This window comes from Miniopterus schreibersii, assembly GCF_964146895.1.
Source record: "Miniopterus schreibersii genome assembly, chromosome: 17".
Lineage (NCBI taxonomy): Eukaryota > Metazoa > Chordata > Mammalia > Chiroptera > Miniopteridae > Miniopterus > Miniopterus schreibersii.
Window position 1 is genome coordinate 7,305,176 of NC_138117.1, and position 13,578 is coordinate 7,318,753.

A 13,578-nucleotide genomic window follows, 5' to 3' on the forward strand; every position below is an offset into this window, starting at 1 on the left:
CAACTATGAAATAGCCTAAGGATGCACTTCTCAGAACTCTCCCCTTGTTCAGGGGTATAAGACTGTATAGCATGAAGTTAAAGGACTATAGCAGAGGTTTGGGGGACTTATCAAGTCTCAAAGCACCTCTCTTCACAGCCTGAGTGCTTAGCCAAATGAGAAACATAACAAAGGAGTGAGGCATTTGGGGTCAAAAATATCACCCTTGTTAAGTTGGAATTGGAAAAGCTGGCCTGTATGTGCAGGCAGGCATGCCCACTTGGCTGTAGGAGCAAAACTTGTCGTCCTTGTTGGAAACTAGCACCCAAGAAATAGCAAAAAGGAAGAACCTGGGTTTCACCTTCCAAATCACAAACCTTCAGGGAGTGAGGCGCCAGAGGGAGACTAGCAGGAGCTCATAGTCCATGGAAGTGCTGTCCCACGGGAGGAAGCATCCACAATGAGAGGTGGAAACAGAGGCGGGAGACTGCTGGGGAGGGGTGGGAAGGTTAGGGTGTCTCCCAGGAGGGAGAGCGCTGGGCCCTTAGTCCTAAGGGTTTTAAGGGAGGAGATTTTAGGGGCGGTCCTAGGAGAAGCTCTCAATAGGATATTCTGCAGCTTTCCAGGTGTGTCCTTTCAGGGTTGTGGTCTCCACTGATTGATCGGTTGGTGCCTGGTCGGGGTCATTATCTCAGGCAGCTGATCCTGAGGTCAGCTGTGGCTAGTTTTTGTTGCTTTTCTGGGCCTGAAGCTGAAACACAGCTGAGGCCTAGAGGTTATCTCTAGGGAGGAAAGGTTAGAGGGTCCAAACTACATGACCAGTGATGTGCTAGGGGAGGGAAGGCCACCTTGGGGGTGAGGTCCCACCCTACAATTGCCCCTTGCTAGGCACCCGGAGCTTTGCACCTGGTGAGCTTCTGTACCTGGCCCATCTGCTCATGTCTGTCTAACTGCCAACCACAATAGGACCTGGGCTTTGAAGGATTTCACCCGAAGGACAACTGGTGAAACCAGATCTGTTAGCACACACAAGCACATGAAGCAGACCTTGAAACTTCCCTAAGAGAAAATGTCCGATGGTAGATTGGCCAGTGTTTGCCACGGACAAAGGGGACTAGGTAAGAGATGCTATCAGTATATATCTGGTTTGGCCTAAGGGAGGATCCTTCCTCCCCTTGGAGCCTGAACTTCTTGTCCTGGATAAGGACCCTACCCCATGTGACAGAAACTGGCAGCTATTCCCCAAATCGGTTTTCAGTTAGGTTACATTTTCCAGTGTCTCTTATAATTAGGTGTAGCCCTGTGACTAATTTCTGGCCAATGGAAAGTGGCACAAGAGATGCACTATAGCCTGGCGGGCGGTTGAGCATCGACCTATGATCGAGGAGATCGCAGTTCGATTCCCGGTCAGGGCACATGCCTGGGTTGTGGGCTCCATCCCCAGTCGGGGGCGTGCAGGAGGCAGCCGATCAATGATTCTCATCACTGATGTTTCTGTGTCTCCCTCTCTTTCTCTCTCTCTCCTTTCCTCTCTGAAATCAATAAAGATATATATTTTTTTTAAATAACATTAGATTTTTTTTTAAAAAAGAGATGCACTATATCCAGGTATGCCCCTGTAGTGGAATGATGCCCCCCTCAATTCATGTTCACCCAGAACCTCAGAATGTGACTTAAAAAAAATGATCTTCTATACCCACAGAATACTTATGACACAAAATATGGGATGGGAGTGGGGGGTAGTTCCCACACCAACCAATTGTACAGTTTTCAAAAACCACCAACTGGGTATCCTATGATTTAACTCAATTCTGACACTAACTGCCTGGAGTTAGCACAGACCCCACAGGTTAAGGACTCAGTCCCACAAGACTGCCCCCAAGTTCAGATGCCAATCACAAGTCCCAAGTTGTCACCATTATTTCTGTCTTAGGGGACACAAAGAAGGAGGGAAGGGGGGACCTGGAGTCCCAGTGATCGGTCAGATCAGAATGAGCAGGGCTAGAGGGTGGGGCTGGGTGCAGGAGAGGAAACCAGAGGCTGGCACTGGGAATCCTGAGGAGGAACCCCAGGGTTTAGTCATGGAACCATGTTATGGGTTGAACTGTGCCCACCCCCACCCTCCAACTTTCATATGTCCTAACCCCAGTACCTACAAATATGCCCTTATTTGGAAATGGGGTTGTTGCAGATGAAGTCATTTAAGTGGAGGTCATTAGGATGGGCCCTAATCCAATATGGTTGTTGCCCTTATAAAAAGGGGAAATGTGGACACAGAGACAGGCACACAGGGAGAACACCATGTGGGGATGAAGGCAGAGATGGGGCGATGCTTCTATGACCCAAAGTACACCAAAGATTACCAGGAAACCACCAGGAGCAAGGAAAGAGGCATGGAACAGATTCTCCCTCACAGCCCCCAGGAGGAACCTACCCTGCCAACACCTTGATCTCAGACATCTGGTCTGCAGAACTATGAGACAATAATCAGCTGTTGTTTAATCTACCCAGCCCGTGGAACTTTGTTACGGCAGCTCTGGCAAACCAATACAGACTCATTCCAAATGGTTCTAGGATGGGCCCTTCCCCTTTCCTGCCCTGGAAGGAACATGAACAGTGAGCAAGGTTCGTATATGTGCTGTGGAGAGGAAAGAGGCGTTTCTAGACAAGAGTTACTGTGAGCAGAAGCAAGCACGTCAGCATGCTATTGTAATGGGGATGGGAGGGGGAGTTAGGTAACAATGCTAACATTTCTCGGGCATCTCCTGTGTTAAATCCATAATGTCCACCTATCCTTAGAACACATGGGTTTGAAGTTAGTATTACTATCATGTCCATGCTACACATGAGAAAAATGTGGCTCAGAGAAGTTAAACAATGTGCCCAAGATTAGGTAAGTGGGGAAGCCAGGGTTTAAAGCCAGGATCACAATAGTTTGTTTTCAACTTTCCAAGCAGAAGTTAAATCTCGCCCTGATCTTCCATTTGGCCTGCAATCAACCCGTCAGGCGTTTAGCCTGGAGTTGGGCTGAGTTTCTTAGGACCAGCCTGACCTGAAGCAGTCCCTCCCTGTTAACCCCGTTCCAAACACGGCCACTGGGTAGATACAGTGTTAAGCCAGCCAAACCAGAACAGAGGAGCTAGGGTCCGGGCCAAGTTCCTGCTCCAAGTCTCTCCCACAGTGACTGGTGGCTACTGCTGCGTCCACCCAGAGTGCCTGCACACCAGCCAAAAGATTGAGCACAGCCACACTTACTCCCATCGAAAAGGATTGACTACGCAGGTGCCGAAGAAAGCCTGAAAACAAAACCGAACAATCCTTAAGACATTCAGATACAGAAAAAAGCGTTCAACAGCTCTTCACCCAAGCAACAGGCCTGGGGGGAAGCCAGCCTGTAGCTCCAGCTTTAGCTCAAAGCATGGAACTCAGCTATCTTGCCTGATCTCAGAGTTTTTATGATGAAACAGCACGTGTCACTCCAAAATCTGTGCTTATAAAGTCCTCCATGAGAACCCCCTTTTTGGTCCCTTGCAGCAGAGACCCCAAGTAGGTCAGTCTTGTACCCAGGCTCCTGTGGCTGGGGCATTGGAAATGCGGACATCTTCATTCTCATGAGCACTTACATATCATGCTATGTGCCAGGCATTCCCAGTGCTTTATGTCCTGACTCACTTCAGCCTCACACTTAATCCCGACTTGCCCTAAATCACACCAGTAAATGGTGGAATGAGGGTTTGAAAGCCAATGGTCCCGAGTTTGTGTTTTTAACCACCATTCCACACGGCCTTCTTAAAATAGGTAGAGAGGATCACCTTTTTACCAATTTAGCATTTACAATACCCTCACCATCAAAACCAGGCAACTACAAAGCCACTGTAATCAAAACAGCCTGGTACTGGCACAAGAACAGACATACAGATCAGAGGAACAGAAGTGAGAACCCAGAAATCGACCCAAGCCGTTATGCTCAATTAATATTTAACAAAGGAGGCAAGAACATACCACGGAGTAAAGACAGTTTCTCCAATAAATAGTGTTGGGAAAATTGGACAGGTACATGCAAAAAAAAAAAAAATGAAACTAGACCACCAACTTACACCATGCACAAAAATAAACTCAAAATGGATAAAAGACTTAAATGTAAGACGTGAAACCATAAAAATCCTAGAAGAAAATGTAGGCAGCAAAATCTCAGACATTTCTCATAGCAATATGTTTGCTGATACATCTCCTAGGGCAAGGGAAACAAAGGAAAAAACCAAATGGAACTGCACAAAATAAAAAGCTTCTGCACAGCAAAAGCAACCATCAACAAAATGAAAAGGGAGCCCGCTGTCTGGGAGAACATACTTGCCAATGATACATCTGATAAGGGGTTAATATATGATATATATAAGGAACTCAAGAAACTCATACAACTTAACAAAAGGACAAACAATCCAATTAAAAAATGGGCAAAGGACCTAAATAGACATTTCTCCAAAGAGGACACACAGATGGCCAAGAGACACATGAAAAAAATGCTCAAAATCACTAATCATCAGAGAGATGCAAATTAAAACGACAATGAGCCTGGCCAGTGTGGCTCAGAGGTTGAGCATCCACCCAGGATCCAGGAAATTGCAGTTCGATTCTCAGTCAGGGCACATGCCCGGGTTTCGGGCTCAATCCCCAGTAAGGGGCATGTTGGAAGCAGCCGATCAAGGACTCTCTCATCATTGATGTTTCCATTTCTCTCTCTCCCTCTCCCTTCCTCTCTCTGAAATCAATAAAGACATATTTTTTTTAAAAAGAAAAAAAAAATTAAAACGACAATGAGATATCACCTCACACCTGTCAGAGTGGCTACCAACAAATGACAAGCGCTGGCAAGGGCGTGGAAAAAAAGGAACCCTAGGACACTGCTGGTGGGAGTGCAGACTGGTGCAGCCACTATGGGAAGCAGTGTGGAGTTTCCTCAAAAAATTAAAAATCGAACTGCCATTTGACCCAGTGATCCCCCTTCTAGAAATATATCCTAAGAACCCCAACATGCCAAGCAGAAAGAACTTATGTGCCATGTTCATAGCAGCGCAATTGACAATAGCTAAGATGTGGAAACAGCCCAAGTGCCCATCAGTAGATGAGTGGATAAAAAAGCTATGGTTCATTTTCACCATGGAATACTACGCAGCTGTAAAGAAGGATTTCTTACCCTTTGGGACAGCATGGAGGGACCTGGAGAGTATTATGCTAAGTGAAATAAGCCAGACAGAGAAAGACAAGTACCACATGATTTTACTCATATGTGGAATCTAATGAACAAAATAAACTGATGAACAAAATAGATCCAGAGACATAGAAGCATGGAACAGACTGAGGGATCTCAGAGGGAAGGTGGGGATGGGGGAGTGGGTGGGGAGAGATTAATCAAAGAACTCAGATGCATAAATGCATAACCCAGGGACACAGACAATGATATGGGGAAGGACTCGGGGTGGGGCAGAGGGGATCAACAGGGGAAAAAGAGGGATATCTATAGTACTTTCAACAATAAAGATAAATATCACACACACACACACACACACACACACACACACACAAACAGGCGTAAGGCAGCCGTGGTCAGATCTATGCTCTTTCGTTCCTCCTCCTTAGAGCTGCGAAGTACAAAATGCTGGGAGGTCACCTGCTCCCTCTTCCCTGCTTTCCTCAGCACCTCCCTTAGGATCCCATGCTCCAGTCTTCTCCCCACACATAAGGCGCTTCAGGTGAAGAGTAGATTATCCCCATTAAGAACTTGTGAATCTCAAAATTAAGGCCTAATTCCGGAAGGTGCCATGATTACCTGGGAGGCATCATCGCAATTATTGTTTGATCACTTCCCCTTTGTCTCCACCAGCTCAGCCAGGGCGATGGGTGTGTGAAGGGGGAGGGCTCTGGCAGCTTGCTGCTTCTAGGTGAGCCAGGCGGGCACTACCAGCCGCCTTGCAGCAGAGCTGCTTTGTTCAGGGTCCAGGACCAGGGACTTGTCCCTTCTTAGTTATGCAAATATAAGGTGTCAGTTGTGGTGGGGGAAGAGGTGTCACGGGTCCTTTTGTTCTTTAAAGTCACCATTTACAGCTCCTAGCTCATTTTACTGATGAGTGACTAGCAAGTGGTTCCTCTTCATAGGTGGATTAACGTTCATGAAGCTTAAGTACCAGTATGTTTATTGCGTTTAAGGTACTACTTAGCCCGCCGGCGTGCCCGTTTGAGTATCGACCTATAATCAGGAGATCATGGCTCGATCCCCACTGCGGGGCGTGCAGGAGGCAGCCAATCAATGACTCTCTCTCTCCAAAACCAATAAAGATATACATATTTTAAAAAGGTATTATTTAATGGTCTGAGCAAATCTAACTTCCGGAGGTGGACAATTTACTCTAACGTCAGGTATCTTTCCATTTGCCACAGCAGTCTCATTGCTTATAATTATTCACTGTGGTGTTTCCTTTAACTTAACGCTACTTAACAAGATTTTGCTGAGCCAGAGCTATAGCTCAACCACAAATCATCAAAATGTACAAGAGTGTTTAAAAATTAAAATGTAGCCCAGCCGGGCGTGGCTCAGCCGTTGAGCGTCGACCTGGGATCCAGGCGATTGGGGTTCGATTCCCAGTCAGGGCACATGCCAGGGTTGTGGGCTCGATCAATGACTCTCTCTCATCATTGATGTTTCTATCTCTCTCTCCCTCTCCTTTCCTCTGAAATCAATAAAGATATATTAAAAAAAAAATGTATTGGGTAGGCTCTTACATTAGCTCAATGAACAGATACCTGGCTTCATTTTGTATATATTCTCTAAATAGATTCATGTTAAAGATACATCCCTACAGTTCTAAATTGGAATGAGGCCATTAGAAAAATTCAGACACTAAGTCCTTTGATAGTACCAAAAATGATTAATGTCAAGGTTAGAGAATGGTTTTCAACAAATGCAATCAACCAATTATAAATACCAAAGGAAATTCTTTATTGTAAACAAGATATAAAGTACAACAAAAGAAATATTGTGCAAATTGTAAATCACAAGGATTTCTTATTTATTAAAAGAAAACTTTTCCAAGGGTCTAAGAGTTTGGATGTCAGAAATCTAGACCCGATAGAGAGAAGTGTTAAATGGGTAGATATGGGGACCCTTTTCACTGTGTATTTTAAACAATTTACTTTTGTTTCACCACTGTGTATATCACCCACTACACAACAGAATAGAACAGAAATACTGTTAACAAGAGTGAATGTTCTAGTAACTTTTCTACACATCTAGTTCCACATCCCCCCATAAACCTCCTATAAATTAACAGGACAATATCTGTCCTCTTGTGAATAATGGTCATTAACTTTCTAATTCAATAAAGCTCATGTTATAGCCTCATAACATAAGGGTATTTTACTGATGACATAAGCCATCTTTTTCAAGGAGTTATCTAAAATTCTTGATATCCCTTCTTTACAATATATATTTTCATCTTTGAAATTTTTTTCTAAACAAAGTGCAGTGTATCTTAGTTTCTAGAGAAAACACATTGGTATACAATTTTCAAATCTACACAAGAAACTGCAGGCAAACTAAAGTTCAAAGCATAATAAAATGCCTAGATATAGTTATCTGTTAAACTTTCAAAACAAAAATGCAAAAAAAATCGCAGCTACACTTCAAAGGAATTAAATTATTTGAGGATTCCAAATCTTTGGGTCCTCTTTAGCAATATACAGCTAACCAATTCCAAATGTCAGCAACAATGTAAAAATGCTAGGACTATTTAACAACTACATCCACAAAGTTGACTGGAAAGACTAGGAATAGTAAACAAGATAACTCTAGGAAAAGATGACAATATTTGTAATTATAAAAATCGATCTTGTATCTCCATCTCTGTACCGTAATGTTGATTTCCAGTCTCTACACTCTTGAAACCAGTGCTTTAGAAGAATCACATTGAAAAGTTGGTCTCAACTATAAATGGCAAAAGTAACAAATTGTGCACATAAATTCAAAATCTGTGCTGCCTGTGCTGACCTCATCCGAAACCTTCAAAAAATATTTAAAGGAATAAAAGCTTTCTCGTGTCTCTTATGTGATATGAAATGAATCCTGCGACTCTGTGACATGCCTGTGACCATAGCACTTCTTGTCATCTAACCCAGTCTGGGCCTTCTCCCCAAGCTGTGGAGCTTCTGCTTTCAGCCGGCACTGGAGGGCCACAGGCTTGCAGTGGAAGCATTCTTGTATCACCACTGGCTCCCAGCTGTGACCAAAGTTAGTTCTTACTCTTCACCTTCCGAGCCGTCACTGTGCGGGAGCAGCGTTTGGAGGTAGGGCAATGTCGTTCAACTTGCTCACTTCCATCTGCCAGTTTGGTAGCTTCTTGGCTGACAGATGACGTCGGGCATGCTTGGTCAAATGGTCACTTCTCATGAACCGCCGGTCACACATGGGACAGGCGAATTTCTTCTCACCTGTGTGGGTTCGTCGGTGTCTAGACAGTTCATCAGAACGGGCAAACCTCCTTTCACAATCTTTCCAGCTACAGCTAAAAGGTTTTTCTCCTGAAATAAAAAATTCAGATTATCGTTACTACGTGTTTACCAAATCACTATAAATGACACATTTAATTACATCTAGATATACATTTTAAATATAAAAGCTGTTAAATAAACTGTCAAGTAAGTACTATGTGTGTATGCACTATTTTTAACTTTCACTGTCACCTTTATAAGTCTTTCCTTTATAAAAGCCCAAAACAGTAAAGTTTCTGGACTTTAACTATGATACAAAGGCTTTAAAGGTAATTTATTAAAGTAGTTACTGAAGACATTCAAAGAACCATCATTTGAAAAACTAAAACAAAATACCCTAATGAAATCTTTTCAAGGAGCTTGCACAGGTAGATATCACCCACTGAATTGACTAACATGGCAAGTTCTTCCTTAATATGCCTGGTTTATAGCTGTGATCACTGCCCCCAAAACATCTATATTTCTGACATAAATAAGAAGTCATTGGTACCTGTATGCGTTCTCATGTGGGCCTTCAGATGAGAACTTTTAAAATACGTCTTGCCACATCCTGGATGGCTACAGATGTGACTTCTTATCCTTGATGAGTCGATCTGAGGAGTGACTTTTGCTGCCGAAGGGGAAAACCCTGGAGCAGGGGCAATGGGAGAGAGTCTGGTGCCATTTGGGCTCACTACTGGAGGCTTTGGATTCTGGACAACGGGCTGGGGTACGACAAACATGACAGCACCTTTGGGCACCTGAGGACCCATGAACACAAGAGGTGGGCAGACAGCTGGTGGCTGACTGGGTGGAGTGCTGGGAACAACTGTTGTCACAACAGGGTTGTTTGCAGGGAGGGGAACCATCTGACAGATGACTGGCATAGGTGGCACTCCTCCTGCTGATACTGCTGCAGGTGGAGAAACCAATACTGATTTTTGTTGGGGGGACACAGGAGCTGGCTGAGATCTACAGATGACTGTCTCTGAGGAAGGCACAGAAAAGTCATAAAGTACAGCACTTGCTTTCTCATCAACATCTGCTACTGTGTTTCTCTCACATTTGGCTCTGTTTGGTGACACAGCTGCACAAGGTAAGTTTTTTCTTGTAGCCTCAACATTTAGGTGGGCTCTTCTTCGAAAAGAATTGTCCTGACAGTTGAGGATGCTGGCTGCTTTCACTGGGCAGGATTGGTGGTTACACAGCTGGGCATCAGCTGTATGACGAATCACACTTGTTGCCTGAGCCTTAGGGAGTTTGGGAACAGGTCCTGGGCTTTTCTCTTCCTCTTTGAAAGATGCAGCAATGTGAGGCTTGGAAGTATCTGAGAATGATTTGAAGTGTCCAGTAGATGGGGCTGGTGCGATCAGATTTGACACTTGAGAGGGTTCAAAGTCGGAAGGACTGTAAGGTGGAGTTAAACACTACAAAGAGAAATATATAGGCAACAGTGTGAGAAATTTAAAGTAGAGTTCATTGTATAAATCATAAGAAATTAAATCATTTATTCACCTTAAAAACAATACTTACAAATGCTGGGATTGTATGAAAATCGGGTGTACCAGGAAGCAAATTCTCTTCCTCTGACATATCAGATACAGGAGTAACAGGTCTGTTCTCAATGTATTTCTTAAAATCAGACTTCCAACTGCAGCTCATTGACATAAGTGCTTCTACAGCTTCAAAATCACTTTTCTCTGCAGTTTTATTCCAGGAATACATACTCTCTTTAGGTCTTTCAGAAATCATTTCCATTCTTTCCTCCTATAGAAACAAAAGAGTGAATGCTTATAAGCATATTTTTGCCATCCAAATAAGACCAGAACTCTGTACATTTAAAAAAAATTTTTTTTTTACTATTGGCACAACCTTCCAAATTAAACATGAAATAATTCTTCTCTCTCCCCTACTCTGATAGTAATGGTAATAAAATCTTCCTCTCACATTTAGGCTTGAACCCTGATATCCTTGCCAGGTAGAGAGGAGCATGTGATTATCATTAAGGGGACCAAGGCCAAAGGCATCAATGCATTTGTGATCCAAAAAGAAGCACTTGGCTTAGAAGTTATATATTCTTTCCAGAGTAGCCACTTGCAACTGGGTTCAGACAAAATAACTAAGGAAAGGCTCTGCAAATGTTATCTTCTTTCAAGACTTTCTTAAAAATGAAGTGCAGTAGACAGAGCTCTGGCCTGTTCATATGGACCTTTGAAAAATGACTTCATACTTTGGGATAAAATCAACAGGATAAGGAATCTTCAGTCTCTTTAAAATTAGTATATTAGGTTATTTGAAACCTAATTTTTTTGATAACTTAGTTATCTATGGTAAAGTGAGATAAAGTGAAATATATAGAAAAATTCCAATATTTTAATTTTCAACTTTTTCATGTTTGTGTTTCATTTAACACAATGGTTTGCTACTCACAACTATGGTCAGCTAATGCAATAATACTAAAAAGTGGATAATCAGAAAATTTAATATTCTACTCAGAATTTACAAAAACCCTAGCTGCAAGGAGTCTGCAATAGTCAAAACAAAATATTTTAATGTTTTAAAGAACTTCTAGATGACAAGGGGACCGGACATGCTTTGTATTCATATATACAGCTCCTTCTAGCAAGTGTTTAATGCTTTTTATTAAACTGCACTTTAAAAACAATGGTACTACCTACCGCCTCTCCCATTTTCCATTAACGTGATCCCATTCTTTCTCCCAAACTAGAGATTGCGTAAAAACACCGAAAAAAAATTCTTTACGTTGCAAGGTATTATTCTCAACGCTCGTTTCTAAAAATGCGTAAACCCTTCGTGTTGAAATGCTTAGAAAACGAGCCATTGCTCTTAAAAAATATCGCTAACAATGCAACTGCATGACCGAGCGCGCCTTTATGGGGAAGCTGCAACGGGCTGCGCACGTATGTGTAGAAGCCCCAAGACGCCCAAGGAAAGAAAGGAGAGAGAGAAAAGGCAGGCGGGCAGCAGGAAGAGTGCGAGCGGGGAAGCGGAGCGGGGAGGGCAGGAAAGGGAGCGGGCGGGCGGGAGGAAGGGGAAGCGCGGGCGGAGGCGGGCGGCGGAGGCAGACGAGGGGCGGAGGCGGGCGGCGGGGGAGATCCTCGCTGGCGGGGACAGACGGATGGGGCCGCCCTAACCTCAGTGAGGCTCGGGGGTGAGTCACTGGGAACATTCCTCGCGGCTCGCACGTCCCCGCATCCCTGCCCCCGCCATAGGCCTGCCGGCCGGCGGCCCGAGCCGGGATTGGCTGCGCCGCCAGGGCGGGGGCGGCGGGAGGAGGGGGCGAGGCATGTGAACAAAGCGTGATCAGCGGCTGCTCCCGGCAGCGCGGAAACGTGAACTGGGAATTGCCGCGCCGTCACCTTTCACCTACTTCCTGAGCTCCAGGGCCCCCGCCCTCGCCCGGCCCGGGGGAGGGGCCGCGGGCGCCGCCGCCAACCGCCCGGCAGTGCGCGCCGGGGCCCGCGGGGAGGGGCGGGGCCGCAGGCGCCCGACTCCCGGAGCGCCCGCCCCTCCCAGCTCCCCGCGGTTCCCTTAGGAACCGACAGCGGGGCCGGGCCTCGCTCCCGCCCCTGGCGGAGGCCGGGGCTGGGTCACTCGGGGACGAGACGCTCCCCGGGTGCACCCGCTCCCGGCCCACCCCCGACCTCCGCCTCAGCGGCCGGAGGAGGAGCCGGGTCCCCGCGGAAACCCGGCCTCCGCCCCCTCCCGGCGGAAGCCCCCGGGGATCCGGCAGAGCCCTCGGTGCTTCCCTCCCACGCCGCCCGGGGGACCTCAGACCACCCGGCCTCTCCCCGCAGGCGCGGCGCACCCTCCCCTGAATGCGGCTCCCCGCGCGTCTCCACGGGATCCCAGACGTGCAGCCCCCGCAGGCCCCGGCTGCAGACGCGCGGCCCCACGGCCTGCGGCTCCCGCCACCCCCTCCCCGCCCCTCTGCTGGGTCTCGCACTCCACCCTCCCCTCCCCGAGGCGGCTCCCCACCCCCTCCAAGGGGTTCGCAGGAGGCGGCCACCTGCCCCCGCCGAGGATGAGGAGCCCCCTGCAGTCGTCCGAGGGTCAACTTCTCGTGCCCCTCCTCGGCGGTCTGAGGCCAGCGTGCCATCCTCCCGCATCCTCGCCGGCGCCCTCTCCCCGCCCCCGGATATCTGAGCAGCCCCCATCCTGCGAGCCTCCGTCCAGACCCCCGAGAGCGGGTGCCCCCTCCCGTGAACACCCCGCCCCTCAAACGCTCGCGAGCAGCCCCCTGCCACCCTGGGTCGCAGTCCTGATCCAGGAGGAGGCATCTCCCCGGCGCCAGGTGCAGGGTGGCCCCCTAGTCCCCCCCCCCATCCTTGCAGTCAGGGCAGCGGCCCCCTCCTCACTCTTCCCGCCCCTCCGGTCACCCTCTCCCTCACTCGCTCGCGTCTCTCAGTGGCGCTGCCCCCTCCCCTCTTTACACCGCGGGCGAGACCCGTCTCCCCCTGGGCTCCACATCCCGGGCCGCCTCTCCTGACCCCTGGCGACACGCACGCCCTCACCGAAGCCCCGTCTGCAGACAGGAAACCCGCGCCTCCCCCGCGCCCCCGCTGCAGCCCGGGTCCTCAGGCGCGGCCGATCTTAGGGGCTCGGGGTGCGCGCCCCCGCCGGCCCCTCGGACGTGGCGAGTCAGGGAAGGACAGGGCATTCCCAGGTGACTCACCGCAGCCTGCTGGAGCGCAGCGCCCAAGTTGAGCATGGTTGGCTGCGGGCCGCGGGCGGCGAGCTGACTGGCTGCTCGTCTGCTCGGCCACAGACTGGCGCGCGGAGACACTCGACGTCGCTCCCGCCGCCGCCGCCGCGCTCCGCGCCGTCTGCCCCCTCCCCATTCAGGTAGCCGCTCCGCCCGCCGCGCGCCGCGGGCGGGGGTGGGGCGGAGCCGGGGCGGAGCCTGAGGCCGGCCAATCGGCGGCAAAGGTGTGTGAGGTGCCGGCCAATAGGCTCGCGGGGCCACGCGTGATCAGCGGCTGCCCGGCGGCGTGAAGCCTGTGTCAGTGGAGCGTGTACACAGTCCCCGGCTGCGTGTGGCCGCGGCCCGAGGGACTC

General features: G+C 48.1%; 1 protein-coding gene across 2 annotated transcripts; it reads right to left on the minus strand.

Annotated features, from left to right (window-relative positions):
- Positions 1–6,955: 6,955 nt before the first annotated feature.
- Positions 6,956–13,365, minus strand: KLF10 (KLF transcription factor 10). 2 transcript variants are annotated; one of them, XM_081117364.1, is made up of 4 exons: positions 13,196–13,365; positions 10,033–10,266; positions 9,011–9,926; positions 6,956–8,550 (listed from the first exon to the last, which is right to left on the minus strand). In XM_081117364.1, the coding sequence occupies exons 1-4, from the start codon at positions 13,229–13,231 to the stop codon at positions 8,291–8,293; spliced, it is 1,446 nt and encodes a 481-aa protein (XP_080973490.1). In that variant the 5' UTR covers positions 13,232–13,365; the 3' UTR covers positions 6,956–8,290. The 2 variants fall into 2 exon arrangements, with proteins under 2 accessions (XP_080973490.1, XP_080973491.1); XM_081117365.1 differs by lacking the exon at positions 13,196–13,365 and adding an exon at positions 11,178–11,448.
- Between the last annotated feature and the right edge of the window lie 213 nt (positions 13,366–13,578).